Source organism: Chiroxiphia lanceolata, chromosome 1 (genome assembly GCF_009829145.1).
Source record: "Chiroxiphia lanceolata isolate bChiLan1 chromosome 1, bChiLan1.pri, whole genome shotgun sequence".
NCBI classification, from domain to species: Eukaryota; Metazoa; Chordata; class Aves; order Passeriformes; family Pipridae; genus Chiroxiphia; species Chiroxiphia lanceolata.
In genome coordinates, this window is record NC_045637.1 from 53,751,658 (window position 1) to 53,772,476 (window position 20,819).

Here is a 20,819-nt window from a genome sequence, read left to right on the forward strand (position 1 = left end):
GGCAGATAATTTCTCCAGCATCCTGAGATCTGCCTTTAAAGGAAGTCCTGCCCTCCCTGTAGCAACTGCCCACCCCATGTCCCAGGAGGGCAGCTGACATGTTATCACAAACCTCCCCAGGTCCAGGTTTGGCGAAACAAACTTGCTGAAGGTGCACTCTGTTATGTCCTCCAGGTTGTTAATAAACATGTTAGATGGTACTGGCCCCAATACTGACCACCTAAGTGTGGGCTGCTAGTTCAACTTTATCTGGATAGCTGATCAGAGGATTGTCATCAGCAGTACACTTCTCACATGTTGTAGGTAGCTACCCAGTCCATGTCAGCGATTTGACTGAGTTGCTTTTAAAAAAAATAAATAAAAAACCCAACAGAAGAATCCTTTTATTTTCAAAGGTTGATCAATCCATGAAAGAAAGAGCAGCACATTTCTGCAAAGCCCAAAGAACTACAGCTCATTCCAAAGACGTATTTTTTCTCACCAGAAAGGAAGTGCCTGTTAAAGAGAAGGAACCAGGAAGGGAGCCAGGACCAACTGTGGCCAGTGTGGTTCTGCTGTCTGGTACCTTTAGAAATACATTACACCCTTCACACTTCTCCTTCCAGTGTTGCTTTCCTTAAAATCACTGAACACCCAGGTGAGGATCCATCCAAGCATAAAGGACATTTTAACATCCCTGGAGGCCATGTCAGGGCTGCCCTTTATATTTTGATTTTCATTCACAGGACCTATAGAAGAAATGGAGCAAAACTCTCCAGGGGGAAATGCTGCCTGGCTGTATGAGCAGCTACCTTTCCATTACACTTTGGAGGAAATCTGGTTGTCTTCCAGTGAGTTCCAGTCACCAAATTATTTTATTGTTACAATATCATGAAGCTATTTTTATTTTGTGCACTTCAAGGTGCTCAAAATGTTACTTTTCACAGTATAGAATGGATGAGACAGCATTTGTCATGGAAGCACTCGGCAGAGTATGTTTCAACTTCATTTAGTTGTGCTGTTTTATGAAGTTCTGCAGTACAATGTGCCAGCAAATTATGTTAATTTTAGTTTCTTTCTGGTGATTAACTAATCATTCATATAATAAATAGCAGCTAACTACAGGAAAGATTTATTTGTCACAGAGTTAGAAGAATGTCAAACTCTTCCCATTTCATGTAAAAAGGCAGAGGAAAAATACTTCTAAAATGACTTTGCAACATGTGCTTTATTTTAAGTCATTACTGAATCAAAACTACACAGTATACCTTTTTAACATACCCTACCCACTCAGTGATTTTTTTTCTCAATATATTTTTAACATGGAATGAAACCTACACTGCAATTGTAAATTTTCATGCTACAATGTTCTCTAATGAGCCATTTGTGTCACTAAGAAGAGCAATTTACGAAAAAGGCCATTTTTCAAGCTCATATGTCTATATTTGGGAACCTAAAAAAAAAAACCCGTCTCGGATGTAAAAATGTGACTTGGAATATGTAAACATTTTCATATACCTGAAACACTCGAAGAAGAATATCAGCTAACAGCAAAACAACAGTTGCCTTACATCATCGAAATGGGAAAAAGCATGTCATGAGAAGCAGAGAGAAGCACACATTATTCAGTCTTTAAAGGGTTATAAGAAATGAAGTTGCTCATTAGGTCATTGAATTCACTTTCTTTTCTCATCTAATGGAAAGCAGTAACTTTGAAGAGAATGGCCCAGCAGAACACCCCAATAATTCACCATAATTATTCTAGCCATTAGTTAGTCTTGACAAAGTGTCAAGTTTTCAGTTGCTTTTTTTTCCTGAGAAAAGTCATTGATGTTTGGTGGAAATGTCTCCTGTGACTGTACAAATAAAATAAGGCATTTAAACAGATTGTTACTTATTTTCTTTTTGCTAACAGAGGCTTGTCCACAGTGTCCTTTGTACATCACAACCTCTGCTTTTCTACAAATGGGTATGGCTAGAATGTCTTCAGATCCCACTGCGGCCCTGGGTCTTGGGTGTCCTGAAGGCTAGTCAGTGTCCCATTACTGTAGGTTGAAAGTCAGTGATGTACAACAGCATATTGCACAATCCAAATCGTATGGCTCCAGAAAGGGTTAAGAAGGTACACTGGAGTCATCTGTGGATTCACTCCCTTCATTTCTTTTGAAGTTGTAAGGGTCATCTGGAAAATTAAATTAGCCAGACAAAGATGCAAACTTTTTGTTGATTAAATTACAAAGCAGTCCCCAGGTTGTAGAGGAGTGGCACATTAAAACCAACAAATCATTCAACCTTCCTCACTGTTGATCCTTAATTCGAAAGGCAGCATGGATTCCTAAGGCCGTAGCTTCCAGGATTCCTTCGGTGAAAAATCATTGCTACCCAACTATAAAAGGCTTAGCTCTTAAGAGAATATTGTGCTTTTTTTCTTTTTCCTTTAAAATTCAGATTAAATCAACTTGATTTGCAGTGTGACACCAAAGAGATCAATTAGTTTTTTCCCTAGTCCACTTGATCATGGTCTCTGGTGAGCGATACAGGAATATTAGTTTGGCATACAGGTCTTCTTCTAGTTCCAGTTCTCCAGTCTCTCGCACTAAGAAAATGTCAGTACACAACTTCAAGATTCGGTCTACATTGGGTAGCTCCTCAAACATGATGGAGTGAGAGATCCCACTGAAAAATTCACGGACAAACTTTCCTATCACCAGGACAACTGAGGCGTATAGTCCCATAATGCTGAAAAGAAAGAAAGGAAATCATGCCTTGAAAAAGAGTCAGCCAAATGTGAGGAAGCTCATCTACATGTCTAAGTGTAGTCTGTGAGTTGGGTGAACATTAACTTCTAATTAGGATTGTGCTTTTGCTGTGCTGCAGGATGAAGGAAAGTAAGGTCTTTCAAACATCACAGAAATATGGAAACATAAACAGCTGGGGCTGCTGACTTAAACAGTTTAACCCCAGTTGCTGATGGTCTCACGTCCTGTCTGTTACAGCTTGGAAGTCATGACTCCTGCAACTTGGGAAATCTGACAACAGCTGGCTGCTAAAGGCAAATAATCTGTCAGGTTTCATATTTAATATTTTTTATTAAAATTACAGATTACGTATGTAACTGGTGACAAACTAACATTTACCTGTCTCCCCTTATAATCCTCCTATGGGGATTTCTCCAAAATTTTACCAGAAGGATGTATCTCCTGGGAATGCACAGTCTCCATCCTTCCTCTCTCTGTGGAGATGTATTTCATAACTGTTTCACACCCAAGGTCCTGGCTACAAGATTGGGAAGGTCGCCAAAACTGGGCAGAATTTGGGCAGAACCTGACCTGCAGCTAAGCTGACATCTTTTGAATTTTTTTACTTCAATAGGAAATTGGTGTGAAGGGTGCTTCTGTTTTTATTCCCACTGAAGAGCAGTTACCAAGGGTGATACTATTCCTTACGAATATTAACCCTACTATAGATAATATTAGTAGACATTAACTTGAAAATCTCACAGAACTCCTTTTCAAAATGTTGTAACGTTCAAACACAAAACCAACAAAGAATTAACCTCCCCAAATCAGCAAATAAAGTCACCTGTACTTCTGTCTTATGTACTTTATTTAATTTTATGTAAAGATTCCTTCTTACCCATAACCAGCCAAAAATCCAAGGCTTGGAGGACTGACTTTATCACTGAATATGATGAGTTCAAGACTATCTCCAGATGTTTTGAATGTTTTTCCAAGCTGATTCAAAACCCACCACTCACGAACTCCCTCACCAGACTCATTGTTTTTGACCAGGGAAACTGTGATATTTTTCCATTTGCAGTCTATTGAAAAAAAGAAGTGTTGAAATATATACACAAAGAATTGTAGAAATCAAACTACTTTGAGACAGATACTTCAAACATCTGCATAAGAAAATGACTGAGCAATGTAAAAGCAAAAGTTTTTTATAATTCTCCTAAACCCCATCTTACATTATTTCTGTACAAAAGTACAAAATTTATAAAACCTAGACTTCTGTGTTTTTCCTTCTGCAAATCTCATCTGAATCTGCATTAAATAAATAAAATATTTCATATCACCTACATTTTCTTCTGTACAACTGTCAAATCATTTTGGTATTTTCAGTCCAAAATGTCAGTAACACTCATCATGTGTGCATTTCAGGCCTAAAGAAAGACATTTAGCCTGAGGGATAGCGGTCAGCTTCCAGATGTCAAAGTGAAACTACCACTGTAAATGATTTATGTCTCGATATAGAAGATGTTATTCCTTTATATCAAGAAAAGCATACTATCCTGGTTTATGCATACTGATCACACAGACAGGAGGCAAACTCTGATTATCCTGAATGTACATTAGTAGTGTATACATTAAAGCCCTTCTGAAGAATGTCAAATTAAGGACCTGATTAATGACTTGTAAGCACTTGTAACTTATTGCTACTCATAGATTGATACTTGAGGTTCAGTCTCAAAAATCGTTTTTCCCAATTAATCTAATCACTGAACCTTGACAGTAATGTCCTACATACTACTACTACTAGTACTAGTACTACTAATATGCTCAAGTGCCAAATTTAACCTTTGTTGAGCAAATTGCTCTTCAATAAAGACTTGTTCCTACTCTTCTAATCCAACAGGTTTTTCATATGTTATGTGCCCATGTGTTCATGTATTCTGTTTGTCTGTGAGTACCTGTATGCATTCTGACTCTGAAATTCAATGATTTATCTAAACTGGGTTCTTTGCACCAATAAGAAAGGAACAGCTTAAAAAACCCAAAGTTATGCAGTGTCATTATTTAAGTTGAGGAGCTACATTTGCAGACATGCAATGCTACTGACTGTTCCTAGTAAGGTATTAGGGAGATGCAGAGAAGTGAAACTTCTAATCACTTAGAAAACAAAGGAAAACAGTTCCTAAAGCAGAATTGAAGGAAAGGAGATGGACTTCATCCTTAGAGTCCTTACTGTTAAATACAAAGCTATTGTATACCTGTACATCCAAATGTATTTTCTGTCTTATACTGTATTACCTTATCTTGCCTCAATCTTGCGGGCACCAAGTAGAAACCGTTGTAAGTGCATTTCTGACTGAGGCACCTTGTAACATCTCAGTGAATGTACAAGTGTGAGTGCTGTGTTGCTCTTCTGTCAACCATATTCTGTTTTTCATGGTCTGGACACATACCTTTCAATAGTTGCTTTATGGGTTTTGCCAGAGAATCACTAGGAGCCTTGATGTAGTATGGATACACTTCCTCCAATGTTCTGAAAAAAAATGAGAAAGCAAATATTTCATATTTTTATATTTCTAAAATAATTTAGAAATACCTAACAGTGCTATACACAGTTCCCAGTAATTCTTGGCTCAAGCTATGACTTTATAGTGTTCAGATGTCACATCTGAAAGTTAGTTGGATTTATGGGCTATGTTTTGTCAGAACTTCAGCAGGGAGCTCCATCCATAATGTCACCATTCATACACTATGAATTCCACACACCTGAGGCATGCGTGTTTGCAAGGAATGTAGGCTTGATATTTTGTTTCCCTTTTTAAAAAAGCTGCTTTTATGGTCAGCTATAATGTCATAAAGAAAGTCAGTAGTAAACAAGCTAGAAAAATGCTTAGCTAGAAAAATATTTGGTGAGAACAGTTATTACTTCAGAATTGCAAAATGTTTCGATAGTAACACCTGAAAAGAGTGAGAATTTTTGCCAGAATCTTTAATCGGGAAATATTTTCACAGTTTTTAGGAGGAATTGAAACTTAAAAAGAAAGATGTTTGTAAAAGTTCTTCCACTGGACTCAAAATCAAATTATCATAAGTCAGAATAAATTACCAGCATCTAGAGGGAGAGACATTTCATTAAAAGCAGAGATTCTGTCCTAACTTTTTCCTCAAATGGCTGAAAAATTCTAGGGAAGCAGAGCTCTCAGGGAAGTCCTTTGACACTTGCCTCCAGCAGATCCAAAAAAAAGATAAGAGCTCAGCAGGTAAGTTGTCCCATTAGGGGTGGTAACAGAAAGCTCCATGCTGGATAGCTGCAACAACTTTATGATCAGGTAAAAAAAGCTTAAATCAACAATATTAAGGCAATATATTTGCAGGACAGGCAAATGCAGGTATATCTTCTATGTCACTGTTTGCCTCCTACAAATTACCTCCTCCCACAAATGAGAAAAATCTATCCTCCATGGCTGTACATCACCTTGGGAAATATTCCTGCATCCTCATACAGCAGAAAAGTAAAAGAGGCATAAAATATTTTTAAATGCAATGATCAGATGTGCAACAGCAGTCTGTTTGGATGTACAAGTGTGTGGGGAGGTGCAGAAAAAGAGCTGTGCATAGAAAAGGCAAATCTAATTCCTACCTACTAACAGATAAGAACCTCTCAGATTTTTCACAATCCCAGCTGGCCTCATTTTAAACTTTTCAACTCTGGTAGCCACAAATCAGATTAGGTGGCCTTCAGGGATGATGTGCTGGCTTAGCAGTACTTAGAGACTACTGCTGTAAAGTAATCCCCAGTGAGCAGGCAGAAGAGGAAGAGCCAGACTCTTTTCCAGTCTGGAAGGAGGCACCACTGCTGTTAATGCTATAAGGCTATATCCATAGAATAATGTTTAATATTCATATTAGGACCATGCCTTGTGAATTTCCATTACAGGAAAAGATCTAATGTCAGAAATGATTGCAGATGTTACCCTTTGACCGCAGTGATTTAACACTTCCTTGCCAATCTCACACTATTCAAAAATAACAATATGAAATGTAGTCTGGATGGTTATTTAGAACAAAAAAATCCTCAATACAACATCCTCAGATCAGGTTGAACGGAAGTAACGCAAAGGAAGTTGAACTATAAATATACTGTAGTGAACTTGTGTTTATCCAGTAAATCAAAGAAAAGTTGCTAATAGCTTCACCATGCTTGTTGGTGATGATCCAGTGTTTGTGGTCTTCTCAGCCTACATTTATAATAGAAAGCGAGCTTTTACCTTTAATACTGCTATTATTTGACTTCAGTGCTGTTGGCCTCTGTTATTAGAGGGGGCAGACAAATGCACAAGCTTGACCTTCTTAGGAAATCAGGCTTCAAAAGGGAAAGTTTGCATATAAATAGGCAAAGAAAATAACTTACACCTTTTTCAGTTGCTCTCCAGACATCATTGTAGCAATATCTGTTCTGGTTTTGTTTTGTAGTTTAAAGGTAAGTTTATCTGATGCTATTTCAGCTTTGGCACCAAGGGTGAGATTTCTGTTGTAAGTAAAAGGGAAGACACACTGTCAGCCAACAATGCGAGCATAACCTAAGCACTTTTTTGCTGAATGCAAGAGCTAGTTGTCTAACTAGTCAGCACTGACCCTGGCTAACCTAGTCTTGGATAAAGCAAGCATCATGCGACCTGTACCTGAGATGGTGTGGGTTTTTTCACAGAGGATATGTAGCAGCCTTAAAGGTTTGTTTTTCTAACTGACTATGCCTTTGTATACAGGACAATAATGACACATTAGTATAATTTTGCTCTCACTTTAGGCAATGGGACCGTTCAGTGTCAGGATAGCTAAGGATTTGCAGTCAGCTACAGCTTCCCAAAACACCACCTCAGCCCTGCAGAAACTTGTCTAACAGACTGATAGGACCTCCATGCCTCCTCCTCAGGCTTCACACCAACTGCAGAACATGACTGGTGCAGGATCAGCTTTCGCACAATGCCTTATGCCACGCCCTGTGGTCCAAGTGCAGCAGCTGGGTAAGGCTGAGGGCTGGGAGGACTGCACAGAAACATTCCCAGCAGATGCTGTGCAAAGGCAAACAATGTGTGACACAACAGGCTTATCTTACTGGTGCTTGTGGTCTTCTTGCCTAATGAAAGACAGCATTTAAGTAGAAGGTCACTGTGGTAAGTCTTTAATACTTCCAGTTATTCATGGTCACAATGTAATCCACAAGCTATAATCTGAGGGTGAAAAAGGTCTCTTTCAACTAGTGTACGAATGCTTGTAGTTATGAAAGCATATGGGCAAACTGAGTAGCAGTATTAAAAATGAATATAAGGCTCAGAAATGATGGCGTGGAATAATTCACTAGCTAATACTCAACGCTTCCAGGAAAATAAGAGGGGTCAAATAAAGTTAAATTAAGGGCGCAGATTCATTACTATTTTTGACTGTGGAAAGACTGACCCAGCAAGTTCAGAGCTCCCACAGTGATTCAGCTGACCTGCTTCTTGTGCATAGTCTTTTGTTATAACAATCCAGCTTCTACTTCCAACAAAACATGTAGATACCAGGGCTGCAAAGGAACTTAATTTCCACAAAGTGATGACTTCAGTTTAATCTAGCAGTCTACAGGAACCCCAGCTGGCAGACAGTAGTGAACAAATGACCTTGGTGACTGGGTGTGGTCTAGCCTGTGTGCAAGACTATTTTTTAGGCTGTTTCTTTCAAAAACTTCATTGTAAAGTATAGTTCACTGAGGCCAAAGGAATCACAAGTAAACAGGCAAAGGTCTCAACAAAAGGGATCTGTGCCATTGTTATGTTATTTGCATATAAAAATAGTTTGTCAATTCCAGACTCTCTTAAAAAGAGGACCAAGCAGTTCTGTTTCTATTTCCTCATAGGCTTTATGCCTTAACTAGATCTAAGTATTCAATTTCCATAAATGATAACAAGACTGTTATTAGGGCAGTTTATCTGAACATCTCCATGTAAAACTGGCTAAAATTTTCTTACTTTTCCTTCCCCTCAAGTCCCATTGAAAACTCTATCATGCCATTTTAAAGAATCTACTTGGAAGTGGCTCCACTTCTCTATTTTTGAGAACTGTAGGCAACAAATGTTTCCCTGAGTAACAAAAGTGACTTCTCTCTGTCTCCCTCCCACTTATAGTTTTTTGCTCTGCAGTACAATAGAATTTGCTGAAAAACTAAACCAAAAATGCAGCATGGAACTGTTCTACTGAGGAAATGCGTGGGAAACAGCCTTTTTAATTACCTCTGAATGGTCCACGAAAGAACTACAGTGAACTCAGATGAAAAATCCTTCAGTCCTTCTATCATTTTCTGTCTACTGGGAGGGCTGATGGTCCATAAAGAATTTGAATTTCCTTCTAGATCTGCTAAAGTTATATCTTCTTTTCCATAGCCCTCTAGAAACTGCAAGGCAGCCTGTAGGTGCAGAAGAGGAAAATAAAATTTCAGTGCAGTGATATCCACAAGACACAGAAACATGTCTCCCAGTCAGACAGAACTGTAAATGTTTGATTAACTGTAAGTGCAGGGGTGTGCACTAATTGCTTTCCTCAGGTACCAATTGGGGCTCTAGATGGGAAGGGGGATTAACAAAGTATACCCAAGCTAAGAAGGCAAAACAAAAATGGCCTTGCTGTTTGATGGCCATGAAGGTCAAAGTGAGCCTGAAAGTTCAGGAAGTAAACTCTGTAGAGTTTAAACTTGAGTTAAAATTTTACTCTGTCTTCTGTTGAGTATCTTTCTGCATAGAAAGATGTCGGCAAAGGATAAAGCAACTTGAAACTCGTAACTTTGAAATGGATCAAGGTTACAATATTAATGCAGTCATACATGGGCTATTTGGTAGGATCTAAGATCAAAACCTATTAATTCTTGAATGGGGTAGTAGCAAGCACTTCTTTTAAAGCTATATCTGATCAAATGACAGTTGTGTTAGTAATGCAGCAGTTTCTACTAATTACTAGTCTTTTTCTTGTAGAAACTTGTGAAAACTTTATGCATATTGCTTCATGAAATACTGAGAGTTTGCTTAAATGGTTGTTTTGACATTTTAATGTCAAAATATTTCTAGGCCATGCACGCTTTCTTTTGACAGCACCACCTCTCCTCACTACGAGGTGAAAGATGTGTGTGCTATAGGAAGGACCGTGGGGCTTAAAAGGGCCAACACTCTTATGTTCCCACAGCACATTTGTTTTGGCAGTACACAAACAGCATCACGTCTCCTAAAGGTTTGTGTCATTTAGAAGGGAGGTTTTTATTCAGAGAACAGGACAACTAAGGTTTCTGTCTTCCAGGATTTTGTGGAAAGATGTCTAGATTAATGGTAGCTTGCCTGACCATAACCCAGCTCTATCCTGACAAATGATTTGTGTGAACCTTTACTCATTCTACTCTTTGTGAAAATATCTTCCAATTGATGACAGCACTGCTTACCACTTGTAACTACACAAACAAAACTCACAAAAGGCCTCCATGGAAACATGTACACATTTTTAAGTAATGAGGTATTTTACATTTCACTTACAGTGTTACCCCTATAGCCTGCCAGAAGCATATTGAAACGAGTCTGATTGAAATCCTCGAGCTGACTCTGTTGAGCACTCATTGTGAAAATAGGCTGGGAAACAAAAGAACACACACTTGTCACATTTACTTCACATCGGCTGCTACATACACACTATAGCATCTTGTGCATTACAGCCCAAGACAATTATGGTACTCAATCCAACAGAAGAAGATTATAATTTCATTCCACTGAGATGCAAGCTACCTCCAATTATCTTGTATTTACCACGTGAACCTGTAGGCAGTTATCTGAGTGTATCTGATGTAGGATAATTTATTCGGATTCCACTGCTATTAGATTATGGTTTTAACTCTAAAGTGAAGATAGTATTTTACATCAGTGATAAACTAACATGTTTTTAAACCCAAAAGGGATCATTTGTGGAAGTTTGCCTGATACCTTGCATAAGGCAGGAGAGTTCAATTCAATGAAGGGAAGAAAAATAGTACAGGAAATACAGTGCAAAAACCAGAGTTAACTTTTCGTGTGTCTTCTTTTTTTACCTGATAACCTCCTAGAGTTATTGTGATTGATACATCTAGAGGCTTGTTGGTGATGCCTGCAACAGATTTGATTAAAGACATGAAGAGCAGTGGGAACCAGACAATACAAATCAGCAAGACGATAATCATGCCACCCATTCCATACTTCACAACTTTCTTTTTCTTCTGGCCTCTTGGTTGGGGATATCTCTGCAAAAGCAAACAGCAGTATGGTAATGTCTCTTCTATCAAAGGTACACTTCATATGATTTGATGAGTAAATATATAACGATATTAAGGCTTCCCATCTTTTATGGTAATTTGCTACCCATTGCCAGGCCAGTTATTCTGAGATTTTTTTTTTAGCCAAGCCTGCACAGACACTTAATTTCTGGTGACAATAGAGAAAAACGACAAATTAACCCATATCAGGTGTGTGTTCAATGTGAAAAATACTGGGATTTTGATTCTTCACAATGATAAAGAAGGAAGAAATTGCTAGGATAATTTGAAATATTTCGTCTGAATGAGTGCAAACATGAACTCACATGAACAAAATATAAAATAATAGCAGCAACAGTGATACAATGTTTTGTTCCAAAAACTGCTGTTGTGATTGTATATAGCCTTCCAAAAAGTTTTATCTCAAAGCTCCTTAAGGCAGTTCCTCTCATAGATCTCAAAATGCTGCAAACCGTATATCAAAGTTGGGGGAGCAGGAAAATTGTTTGCCAGCAACTGACATACACAATCAGTAGCAATGTCTGATATTGCACAACCTCCACATTCATTTCATACTTCACTTACAGTATTTCCAAGAGTTGTTCACAGGCTTTATCCAATCTGTTTCTAGTGATTCCGACACCAACTGCATTTAAATGATGCTTACAGTTTTGTTGTTGTCCCTAGAATATTGATACTGCTGATGTAACATCCTTCCCTTTCTTAGTTTTTGAGACCAAAAGTGACTTTGCTTTTCTTCTCCTTTCAAAGCAGATCACATGGTATGTCTCTTCTCCCCTGCCCATAATGCCCTCCCTCTGTTATTTGCCTCATGACTGAATACCTTAGTAGCTTCACCATCCTGTAAAATGCCTTACCATCACTGTAATTTATTTTGGTGTATTCTCTTATAAGGATTTAACTCTGTAGTGTTTAGGAGTCTGTCTTTCCTGCACTGCATACTGCACGTGTAAAACAGAGATGCATTTTGCATTATATTGCACTGTACCGCAAACACACGCCAGGAATACGGCTTTCAGGAAATTGTTCTTGCTTTACAACATGAATCCATAAAGCCCTATGAGAACATTAAATTTGTAATACAATGCTATATTTAAAACAAATTAGTTACTTTTCGAAGCAGTGTATCAAGTAATTTGTCCTATGCTACAGGATACTCTTTTCATTAAAATATCGTATCAAGATCAGCAGGGGTATATTATTTGTCTGTAAGAGATTAGTTCAGGCACTTTTAATGACATTACAGAACACATCAGAGAGACTCTAACAGTTAAAGTACTTAGGATACCACTCAATGTGTGAGAGACAGAGAGAACTAAAGTACCTTGAACAACACGTTAAGTCATGGCTAGATATTTTGCTACATGGCATTAGCACACACATTCTAGCTTAGACATGGAAATTTTCCCATGTCAGCTCTCTGCTACATATAATGCACGTGATCCTGTTGTGGTATAAAAATGCACAGTGAAATGGACAGTCAAAGTAGAACTGGATTATTATTTCTCTGACCACTGAAGTTGGAACTTCTTCCATTCATGGCAGTAGTGGGAGTCACAGAGAAAAAGCCTATATCCAAGATTTGTGTGCTCTTTAGCTCTGAGTTAATCTAAGTCACATACTTGGAAAGTAATTGCCATTAAGAGACAGGATTATAATAAAAGTAGAAATACGTCAGTAACACTTAAAAATAAATCCATTTCAATGCAGATGTAGAATTTCTGACTGGTTTGGTCACTCTTAAAATAATGCATAATTTCTATTTCAAATTGGCAAAATAAGCAAGCATATGGTTGCAATCTTTACAGTGGTTATAAGGAATCCAGAATTTACAAGTTTAATTTGAACTGAAGCTTAAATGATTTAAAGAGACTGAAATTTCAGTCAGACAAATGGTGGGTTTATCTGGCCTACAGTTCAATTCTGGATGTGCAGAGACTCTCCTGAGACAGAGGAGCCAGCTGAGTTCCCTCTACAGTTACATGAACCTGATGTCCCTGGGACCTACAGGGACATGGGCACGAACTTTTCCTTCTACTGACCTTTCTCTTCAGCTACAGTTTCCCTGCTACTGCTGGTTACTTATCTAGTTGTGAGTGAGACTGTGTGAATACCAGCCCTGAAACTCAGGCATGCAATTAAGCCAGAAGGCACATGCTTGTGGAGTTCATGATAATGGTGGAAAAATAAGGTAGGCACAAAAGAGAAGCCATTTGAAATTTCACTCCAACTGACTGCCAACTACCGTAAACCACCGAAGAGTCTGAATATTTCTGAACATAAGCACCAGGTGTATCTTCTAACAAACTGGTTTTATGGTGGATTTCCCAATCATTTAGGGAGTCATGATTATTTCTCTAAATTTCTTCAAGGGGGAGAGGAGGCTTGGATCACTTATATGGGGCTTCCTTACTTTTTCTGACTCTCGCCAACACTTCAGGATGAATATATGGGCATAGATATCTTCAACACAGATCCAGCTGGAAAGACTGAGAGTGGTATCGGTCCAAACCCAGTCCATTACTGCTCTCAGCTCAGTCAAAAATGGAACTAGGCGGAACCTGGAGGGAGATCACAGTAAATAACTCATCAGAAACAGAGGGATCACACTGAACAAGCACAGCATGTGTATATATGATGAGAGGGAGAATTAAGACAATATTAAAAGAGCTTACTGGGAGATTTTGTAAATACAAATGCAATCATATCCTGAAATTGCATGGTTAGTACAGATCTGCTGTTGCTCATGTTCTTCTAGATCTCCTTGTCAGGCCATAAATATGCTTTTGCATCATTATGCCCAGTAATTGCGATCGAGTCATTGATGGAATAGTAAAAGGCTTTCCTGTATCCCTAAATTCCTCTGACCTGGGAGTGGAGACCATGTTTTCCACAGGACGGTGGGAATTTGTTTTATACCTCCTTACACCAAGTGGTGCATGGCACCTTTGCAGTAGGTGGGCAGTCCTCAGTTGTGTATGGAACTGGGCTTTTTAAATCTTAAGCAGGAAAAGAATGTAGGCTAACAGGAAATCAATATACACATAACACTTTTCTGATCAGCCAGGTCACAAAGAGCATTTCATGTGAGGAAAGCTTTCTTCTGTAACTTTTCCTACTGAAATGCACTAAGCCCATACTGCAAATATTGTGAAAATGCTGAAATTATTCCAGTTTTTCTGTGGAATACATATATGTTTCGAACTAGCTTAATCACAAGATCATTGTAACAGTCTAAGTGGAGCGTGAAGTAAGGCTCTGTAAGACCACCTTTCACTCCAAGCAATGCCTGTTATTTGCACTAACACTCCTAACTCCTGAAGAGTTTCAAATGTTCTCAAAGGAAACATTTTTTGATGCATAGTTCTTATTTCTCAGGTGTATTGTCTTTCAGTCGATTTCGTTCACCTGCTGAGGTAGAGCCTGTAGACCTGCTCCAAAGATATCTTTGGGATTTGACACCTTACCAGTTTTTAGGACTGCAGAACTAATAACATTACCTGTTTTCTAGTATAATGTGTAGCCCCTATCTCTGTTCACAGAGGTGATTTCTTAGAAGTGTTAAAAATGTCTCTTCCATAGGGGCCTGAATGGGTTACTGGTGTTATCAGGCTTCTGGGTTCAGAGTGGGAGATCAATTTTTCTGAAGTTTGCATTCCTGGAATAGATTTTTTTTTTTTTTGTGGACTACAGGGGACATACGGCATATACAGAGTATGCTGTGCAAAATTTACTGTCTTATTTCCAGCAGTCTGTGAAGAACCCCACCAACTCATTATAACAAGTCCTTATTACACAAAAGAAAGAAGGGCAGTAAGTCTACACTTACCCTTGAAATAAGAACAGGTTGACATAGTTATAACTTTTTGTGAGAAAGTTACCAAGAACACGAGTTGGATATCCACAGCGTATCTGATATGCTGATAAGCCAAAATAAACACATTTCACAAAATACCAGAGCTGGGCAACCGTGTTCTGGCTAAATTTCCTGTAAAGGAAAAGATGGATAAAAGAAAATGATAAGCTTTGTATCTGTGTATGACCAAATTAGCTTGAAACGCTTTGTACTTCTGGCAGTTTCCCTTTCCTGAGATCCTGTAAAAAGCCTGTGGTTTCTGACCCCATGGCAGGATTAAAACAATGTTTGAAAGATGCTGAATGAGAAAGTCTATAAACAGCATCCATTGCCACCTCAGAGTCACAGGGGAGAGACTGAGAATAGGGTTCCCAAAGAGTGAGAGCCTGGGGCAGTGCCCTCTTCCTCTGGATGCTAGAGGTCCCTTTACACCCAATGCAGATTAGTCTTCCCTTGGCCCCCATGACGGCACATCACTCTGTGAGCCCTTGCACAGTGGCTGAACACAGACAGTTTTAATGGCTATTCGTGTTCATGAGAGCACCTCATACAGAAATTTAAGACAGACTGACCTCTGAAAATGTTTTTCACCCTCCCCTGATTAAGTCTTATTCTGACAAATACTTCAGGAACCATTTTTTGAGTTCAGTTGAGTTTTGAATATCTCTGAAGATGGAGATCCCATAGCCTGTCTGAGGAACCTGCTCCATTGTCTAACTACAGTCAAGAGTTTTTCATTATATTTAACTGAAATTTCCCTTTTCCAACTTGTGCCCTCTTGACCTTTCTGAAGAAAACGCAGCTTCTTCTCAGTGCCCTCTTAATAGGTAGCTGAAGACAGCTCTTCACTTTCTCTTCTCCAGACTGAACTAACCCTGTTCTCTCAATGTCTCCTCACATGTCAATTCCTCCATCCCCTTGACTATCTTGGTGAATATGTGCCACTTTTGGCTGCTGTTCAGTAGCATAGTGGAACTGCAGGAGATGTCTCTTGATGGACAGGATTTGTCAGCCAGCCATAATCCAATATTTTCCATTAAATCCAGCAAAACTATTTTTGCTAAGAAATTTGCAGTGGTATCTAAAATTTAGTCTGACTTAGAAGGAATACAAGATGTTTCAGATGGAGATTTGAGATTAACAATTTGATATAGATTTCACAAAAGCACAGAAAAAGTCAAAATTATTTTACTTCATAACATTTCTCAATGTGCAGTAGAAAAGAGATGCATTTGAAAAATGCATTCTTTTTTTTCAAATTTGGGCGCAATTACTACTGCACTGAGGAAAAACATTTGGTTTTGAGATCAAGTGAGACCTTTCAGTTTTTCTTTACACTGTGCACCTTTTTTTTTTCCCCAGTAAAATAACTTGTGTAATGTGCCCAGGTGATGCACTCAATTTCTTTGTACAGTCAATGGAGTGAGGTAAATACTTCAAGGCAATTTAAAGTATCAAGAGAGGAGTTAGCCAAGCACTAGAGAGGGAACCTTAAGAGCTCTGCACTGCAGACTGAGGTGGTAAGTGCCTTGAGCCATGCAATAAGAAATGTTAGATTTGGGGGTGACACAAAATTTCACACAGCAGGTGACCACCTTCACACCACCTCCAGAACCAAGTGTCAGGAGCAGGGGAGGAGAAATTTGCTCTTCAGAAGGAACAAGAGTTTTAGACATTCCTCAGTCTAAGGAGATTTACATCCACAGTTGACATATTCCAGGAAAGTGCTAAATTATAAGTTACTCTAAGGGAGACATTTTCTACTCGCTCTTCTAAAGCCACATGCAGCAGTCTAGGGAGCAGGGAATTGGATCAGAGGCCAACACTGTCTCAGCTGAAAGCTCTCATCACTCAATTACAGGCAATTTCTCTTACACCTGCTTGCATTTTGGCCTAAGTTGAGAATATTTCTGTACATATATAATTAATTCTTCCTCAAAGTTATACTGGCCAAAGTTATTGTTTTGGAAAGGCACTCCAACATTCTACTTATAAATGAGACCAAGTAGAAACTTTTTCATGATTCCAAAGCCTAGCTGTAAACATATCAAATTTAAATGCAAGCAACTCGGTAGAGCATCAGTAGTCAACCTATATTGTTTGTTTATAAAGGTTATACCTTTCTGTCACTCCAGGCAAGATAAAGAACATCCAGAAATGTATTCCGAAAACAAGGATGACCTGGAAGATGACCTTTCCCATGACAGTCTTTTTGAGGTACAGTGCTCGATCTACCACCATGGTACCAAACTGAATGAGCACCATCACCAAAAATGCCTCCGGGACCTGGTCCTCTGATAATGAAGAGGTGATATCTGCGGCAGCAGAGTGTTTCTGAAAAGGACAATACAAGGGTGGTCAAGGAAGAAGGACACTCACATGATTTTTAGCATCTACAACATGTAAATCCTGCTGAGGATTTACACATAGATGCCTCTGTGACATACCCCAAAAGCCCAAAATCCAAACACAATGATGATGAAGTCCACTGTGTCTGCGAGGAACATCAGCACATACACATCAGTCACTGCACTGTAGTCTGGATGAATAAGATTGTAGAAAAACTGTCTGATGGGCACATACACCTGGAGAGTCCTAAAACAATATAGACCACAATGTGATTTAATAACATGTAACTTGCACTGAAGAAAATAAAGGCTGAGTGTGCTATGATTAATATTTTTAAAGATATCTAAAATCTACTCTGACAGCCTTCACAGGACTTCACAGACACCAGTCCCTTTTTCTGATTGTTTCTAAACCACTGTATTAGAATTTGTTCAGTAGAATTGTACATAGCCAACCAAGTTCACATGGAACATTTAGCTTTTTTTATCAGGCAGATGCTATTTGAACAGCTGCCGATTTTTCTGATGTTCAGCTGCTGGGACATCTGCATACAATGAACACTTAGCAGTAGTAACCTGCTCTCTTTAAAATGCTGGTTTACTGCTTTACTCGTTGGACCCTCCCCTCAGACCCACATCACTCCTCATATTGCTCACTTTTTAATTGTAAAGGCCTTGGCTTTGATCATTTGTTCTCTAAACTTTTCCATAAGAAGCTCTTTTCTGGATTTTTGCTTGATGCTTAACACGCTGCTTCCTTTCTGACTGCTGTTCCGTGTACTGGTACTTCCTAGAAAAAAAAAAGGAGAGGGAAAAAAAAGACAATTCAAAATAAAAGTTTAAATGCCAAAACTAGAAGAAAATAAATCTTGAGACTTCCATCCCATATACAAGTCTCACATTTGAAAGAAGCTTTGAGATGAATTCTTTTTTTCCCCAATATGATAAAATCTTGTGAGCATCCAGTAAAGGTTTCATCACTGGCATATCAAAACTTGATTAATAAGTATAAAAAGAGAAGACTAGTGATAAAGGCAAGTGTTTGATTAATCTGATTCAGTCATCTCAATTGGTAATATATACATTTAGGCTAGAATAATCCTGCAATTTTTATAAGGTAGGACAGGTAATGTGTTTCAATATACCTAATAAAAACTTTTCTCAGTTCAGGTATCATCAAATGTAGATATGAAAAATACACATGCTTTACATTCCCTCTAGCTGGAGATTATGCTGAACCAGAATTTCTGGATCTGGGCCACACTGAGCATTCCTTTCCCAGCTTTTGGATAATGTAATTTTAAAAGCATAATGAATCACAAAGTATGGCTCTCCATTTGAACTTTAAGAAGGCTTGGAGTGTGTTCAAACATGAAGTTACATTGGTTCATATCCTGCTTCATCACTGAGAAGCAGCAGCATTCAGTAGCCCCTGGGAGCTCTGTAGCAACCAGCACAAAGTTTCAGCAGAATGATTCTATGGGAAATGAATGTTTGCTCTTCAAATCCCAGAAATGCCATGATATTTACCTCTCTTAGATCTGTGTGAGGAGAAGCTGGACCTGTGTGAAAGCTGTGATATGCTGCTAGAGCTCTTCCTCCTGATGGCAGTCTGTTGCTCAGGGAAGTGGACATGGATGGACTCCACTGATGCAGCAAGATTGACAGATTTCAATGAGGCAGAAGAGTCTCTCCTGCCTCCTGTCAGAGAGAGCTCATCATCGGTATCCTCTTTATTACTGGAGCTGTCTCCTTTCTCATCTTCATCCCACAGTCCATGGCACTAGTGGGAAAAGAAGAAGAGAGTGTATCAACCTTGTATTTCTGACACATCTGTATTTTTTACAGGCATTGCTAAACTCAGTCTCACGTTCACAATGGGGAAGACTAATTCATTGTGTTGGATATCATAGAATTACTTAGGTTGCAAAAGATCTTTTAGATCATCAGTTCAACCGTTACCCCATCACTGCCAAATCCACCACTAAACCATGTCCCTTTGGTGCCACATCTACATGTCTTTTAAACATCTCCTGAGATGGTGACTCAACCACTTCCCTGGGCAGCCAGTTAAATATTTATTAACCCTTTCAGTGAAGAAATTTTTCCTGATATCTAAATGAATGACTTTCCTATATCATGACTGACTTAAAAAGTTATAACTAAAAATAAGATACTATTATGAACCCAGATTACCTTTAAAATGGATCTGTGGAAGAACAAAGCAAGAAGCTGAACAAGATCATAGTGCACGTAACCCTCTTTCTTCTCAATGCCAATAATATTGGGTGGATGGTAAGGTTTATCTTTTGTATAATCCACATGTTTATTCCAAGGAAAGAAGCCAAACTGGAAGAAGTACTTGATGACAATGGCCACCTGTTCAGAAACAAAACACACTTTGGGTGTTTTATAAGCACGTCAGATATAATAACCACGGGACATTAAGAGGAGAGAAATATGACTATTCTGTCAGTTTTATGAGAAGATAAACAAGCATATTCATTGCCAGAGAGGAATAACACTACACATTTCTTCAGTAATAAAGTCAATCAACATTCACCAACAGATGATGCTCAGTGGTACTTGAGATACCACAAGCAGTGATTACTGTCTCTCGATTAATAATTACAGAGTAGCTGCTTGCAAATGGTCTGTTCTTGTGATAACTGCATTTTGTGCCAGGAAGGATATTGCTCATTGCAATGAAAAAAATAACAAACAAGATCTTTCCATACCACAGAAATTGCTGGGGATGATAGTAAATATTTATATTAATATGAAGGGCCAGAGGCCCTTGACTCTAGAGATCAAAATCAGGAAATAGACCATGCAAGACTTAAAATTACCTTTTCTGTGTTAGACATGGGGTTGCAAAAAACAGCAGCATACCTCAGTATAGACAATGGCTGTCATCCAGAAACGTTTGCTTGGTCGAGGAACAGACAGCATGGCCCACAGGAATATAAGGATTGGAAGTACCAGGGTTATCATGGAGGCAGAGATCATGTGGTTAAGGATGATCACAAAATAGCACACCATTTCAGACCGGGCCACCAGCGTATTGTACAGGGCATAAATAAGGAGCAAGACTCGAGGCTGACCAACATAAAACTTCTCTGACTCCTCCAGCTCATCATCATGAAACATCCTGTGAGGATCAGAGTACCATAAATGAAATGAAAATGAACTTCGCAAGAGCTGCTTTTCAAATTGCAACTATTTTTCCTTTTGAAAAATATTAAATTCTGCTGCTTAGTTCAATACAGGGAAAAAATAAAAAAAATATTTAGCATTATAAACAAATAGCCTGATTCTAAGCTCAGAAAACAAGAATTTCTGGCAAAATAACTAAAAACACTGTTCTTCAGCTTTTAAATTTACCCAGAGTGTCAGCCTGGCTTAAGAACTTCTACAAACACCACTTCCCTACAACATGTCTCATGCAAATCACACCATACTGGTGTGAATTCCTATCTGATTTATCAACACAGATAGGAATTTGTAAAGAAAACAGAGGTACCTCATGAGACCGACGTTATGAATAGTCCCAGGACATAAGATCAGAACATAATATATAT

The 20,819-nt window shown here is 38.6% G+C and overlaps 1 protein-coding gene across 1 annotated transcript in view; it reads right to left on the bottom strand.

Annotated features, from left to right (window-relative positions):
- Positions 1-365: 365 nt before the first annotated feature.
- PIEZO2 (piezo type mechanosensitive ion channel component 2) overlaps positions 366-20,819 on the bottom strand; it is a 294,414-nt gene continuing 273,960 nt past the window's right edge. Inside the window, exons 40-54 of the mRNA XM_032707117.1 lie at positions 20,131-20,389; positions 19,435-19,617; positions 18,769-19,021; positions 17,896-18,028; positions 17,338-17,485; positions 17,010-17,224; positions 14,864-15,022; positions 13,448-13,595; positions 10,813-11,001; positions 10,268-10,360; positions 8,984-9,156; positions 7,126-7,242; positions 5,168-5,247; positions 3,616-3,799; positions 366-2,718 (exon numbers count right to left, since the gene is read on the bottom strand). Coding sequence (XP_032563008.1) covers positions 2,466-2,718; positions 3,616-3,799; positions 5,168-5,247; positions 7,126-7,242; positions 8,984-9,156; positions 10,268-10,360; positions 10,813-11,001; positions 13,448-13,595; positions 14,864-15,022; positions 17,010-17,224; positions 17,338-17,485; positions 17,896-18,028; positions 18,769-19,021; positions 19,435-19,617; positions 20,131-20,389 — 2,587 coding nt within the window. The 3' untranslated portion in view covers positions 366-2,465. The remainder of the gene's footprint in view (positions 2,719-3,615; positions 3,800-5,167; positions 5,248-7,125; positions 7,243-8,983; positions 9,157-10,267; positions 10,361-10,812; positions 11,002-13,447; positions 13,596-14,863; positions 15,023-17,009; positions 17,225-17,337; positions 17,486-17,895; positions 18,029-18,768; positions 19,022-19,434; positions 19,618-20,130; positions 20,390-20,819) is intronic.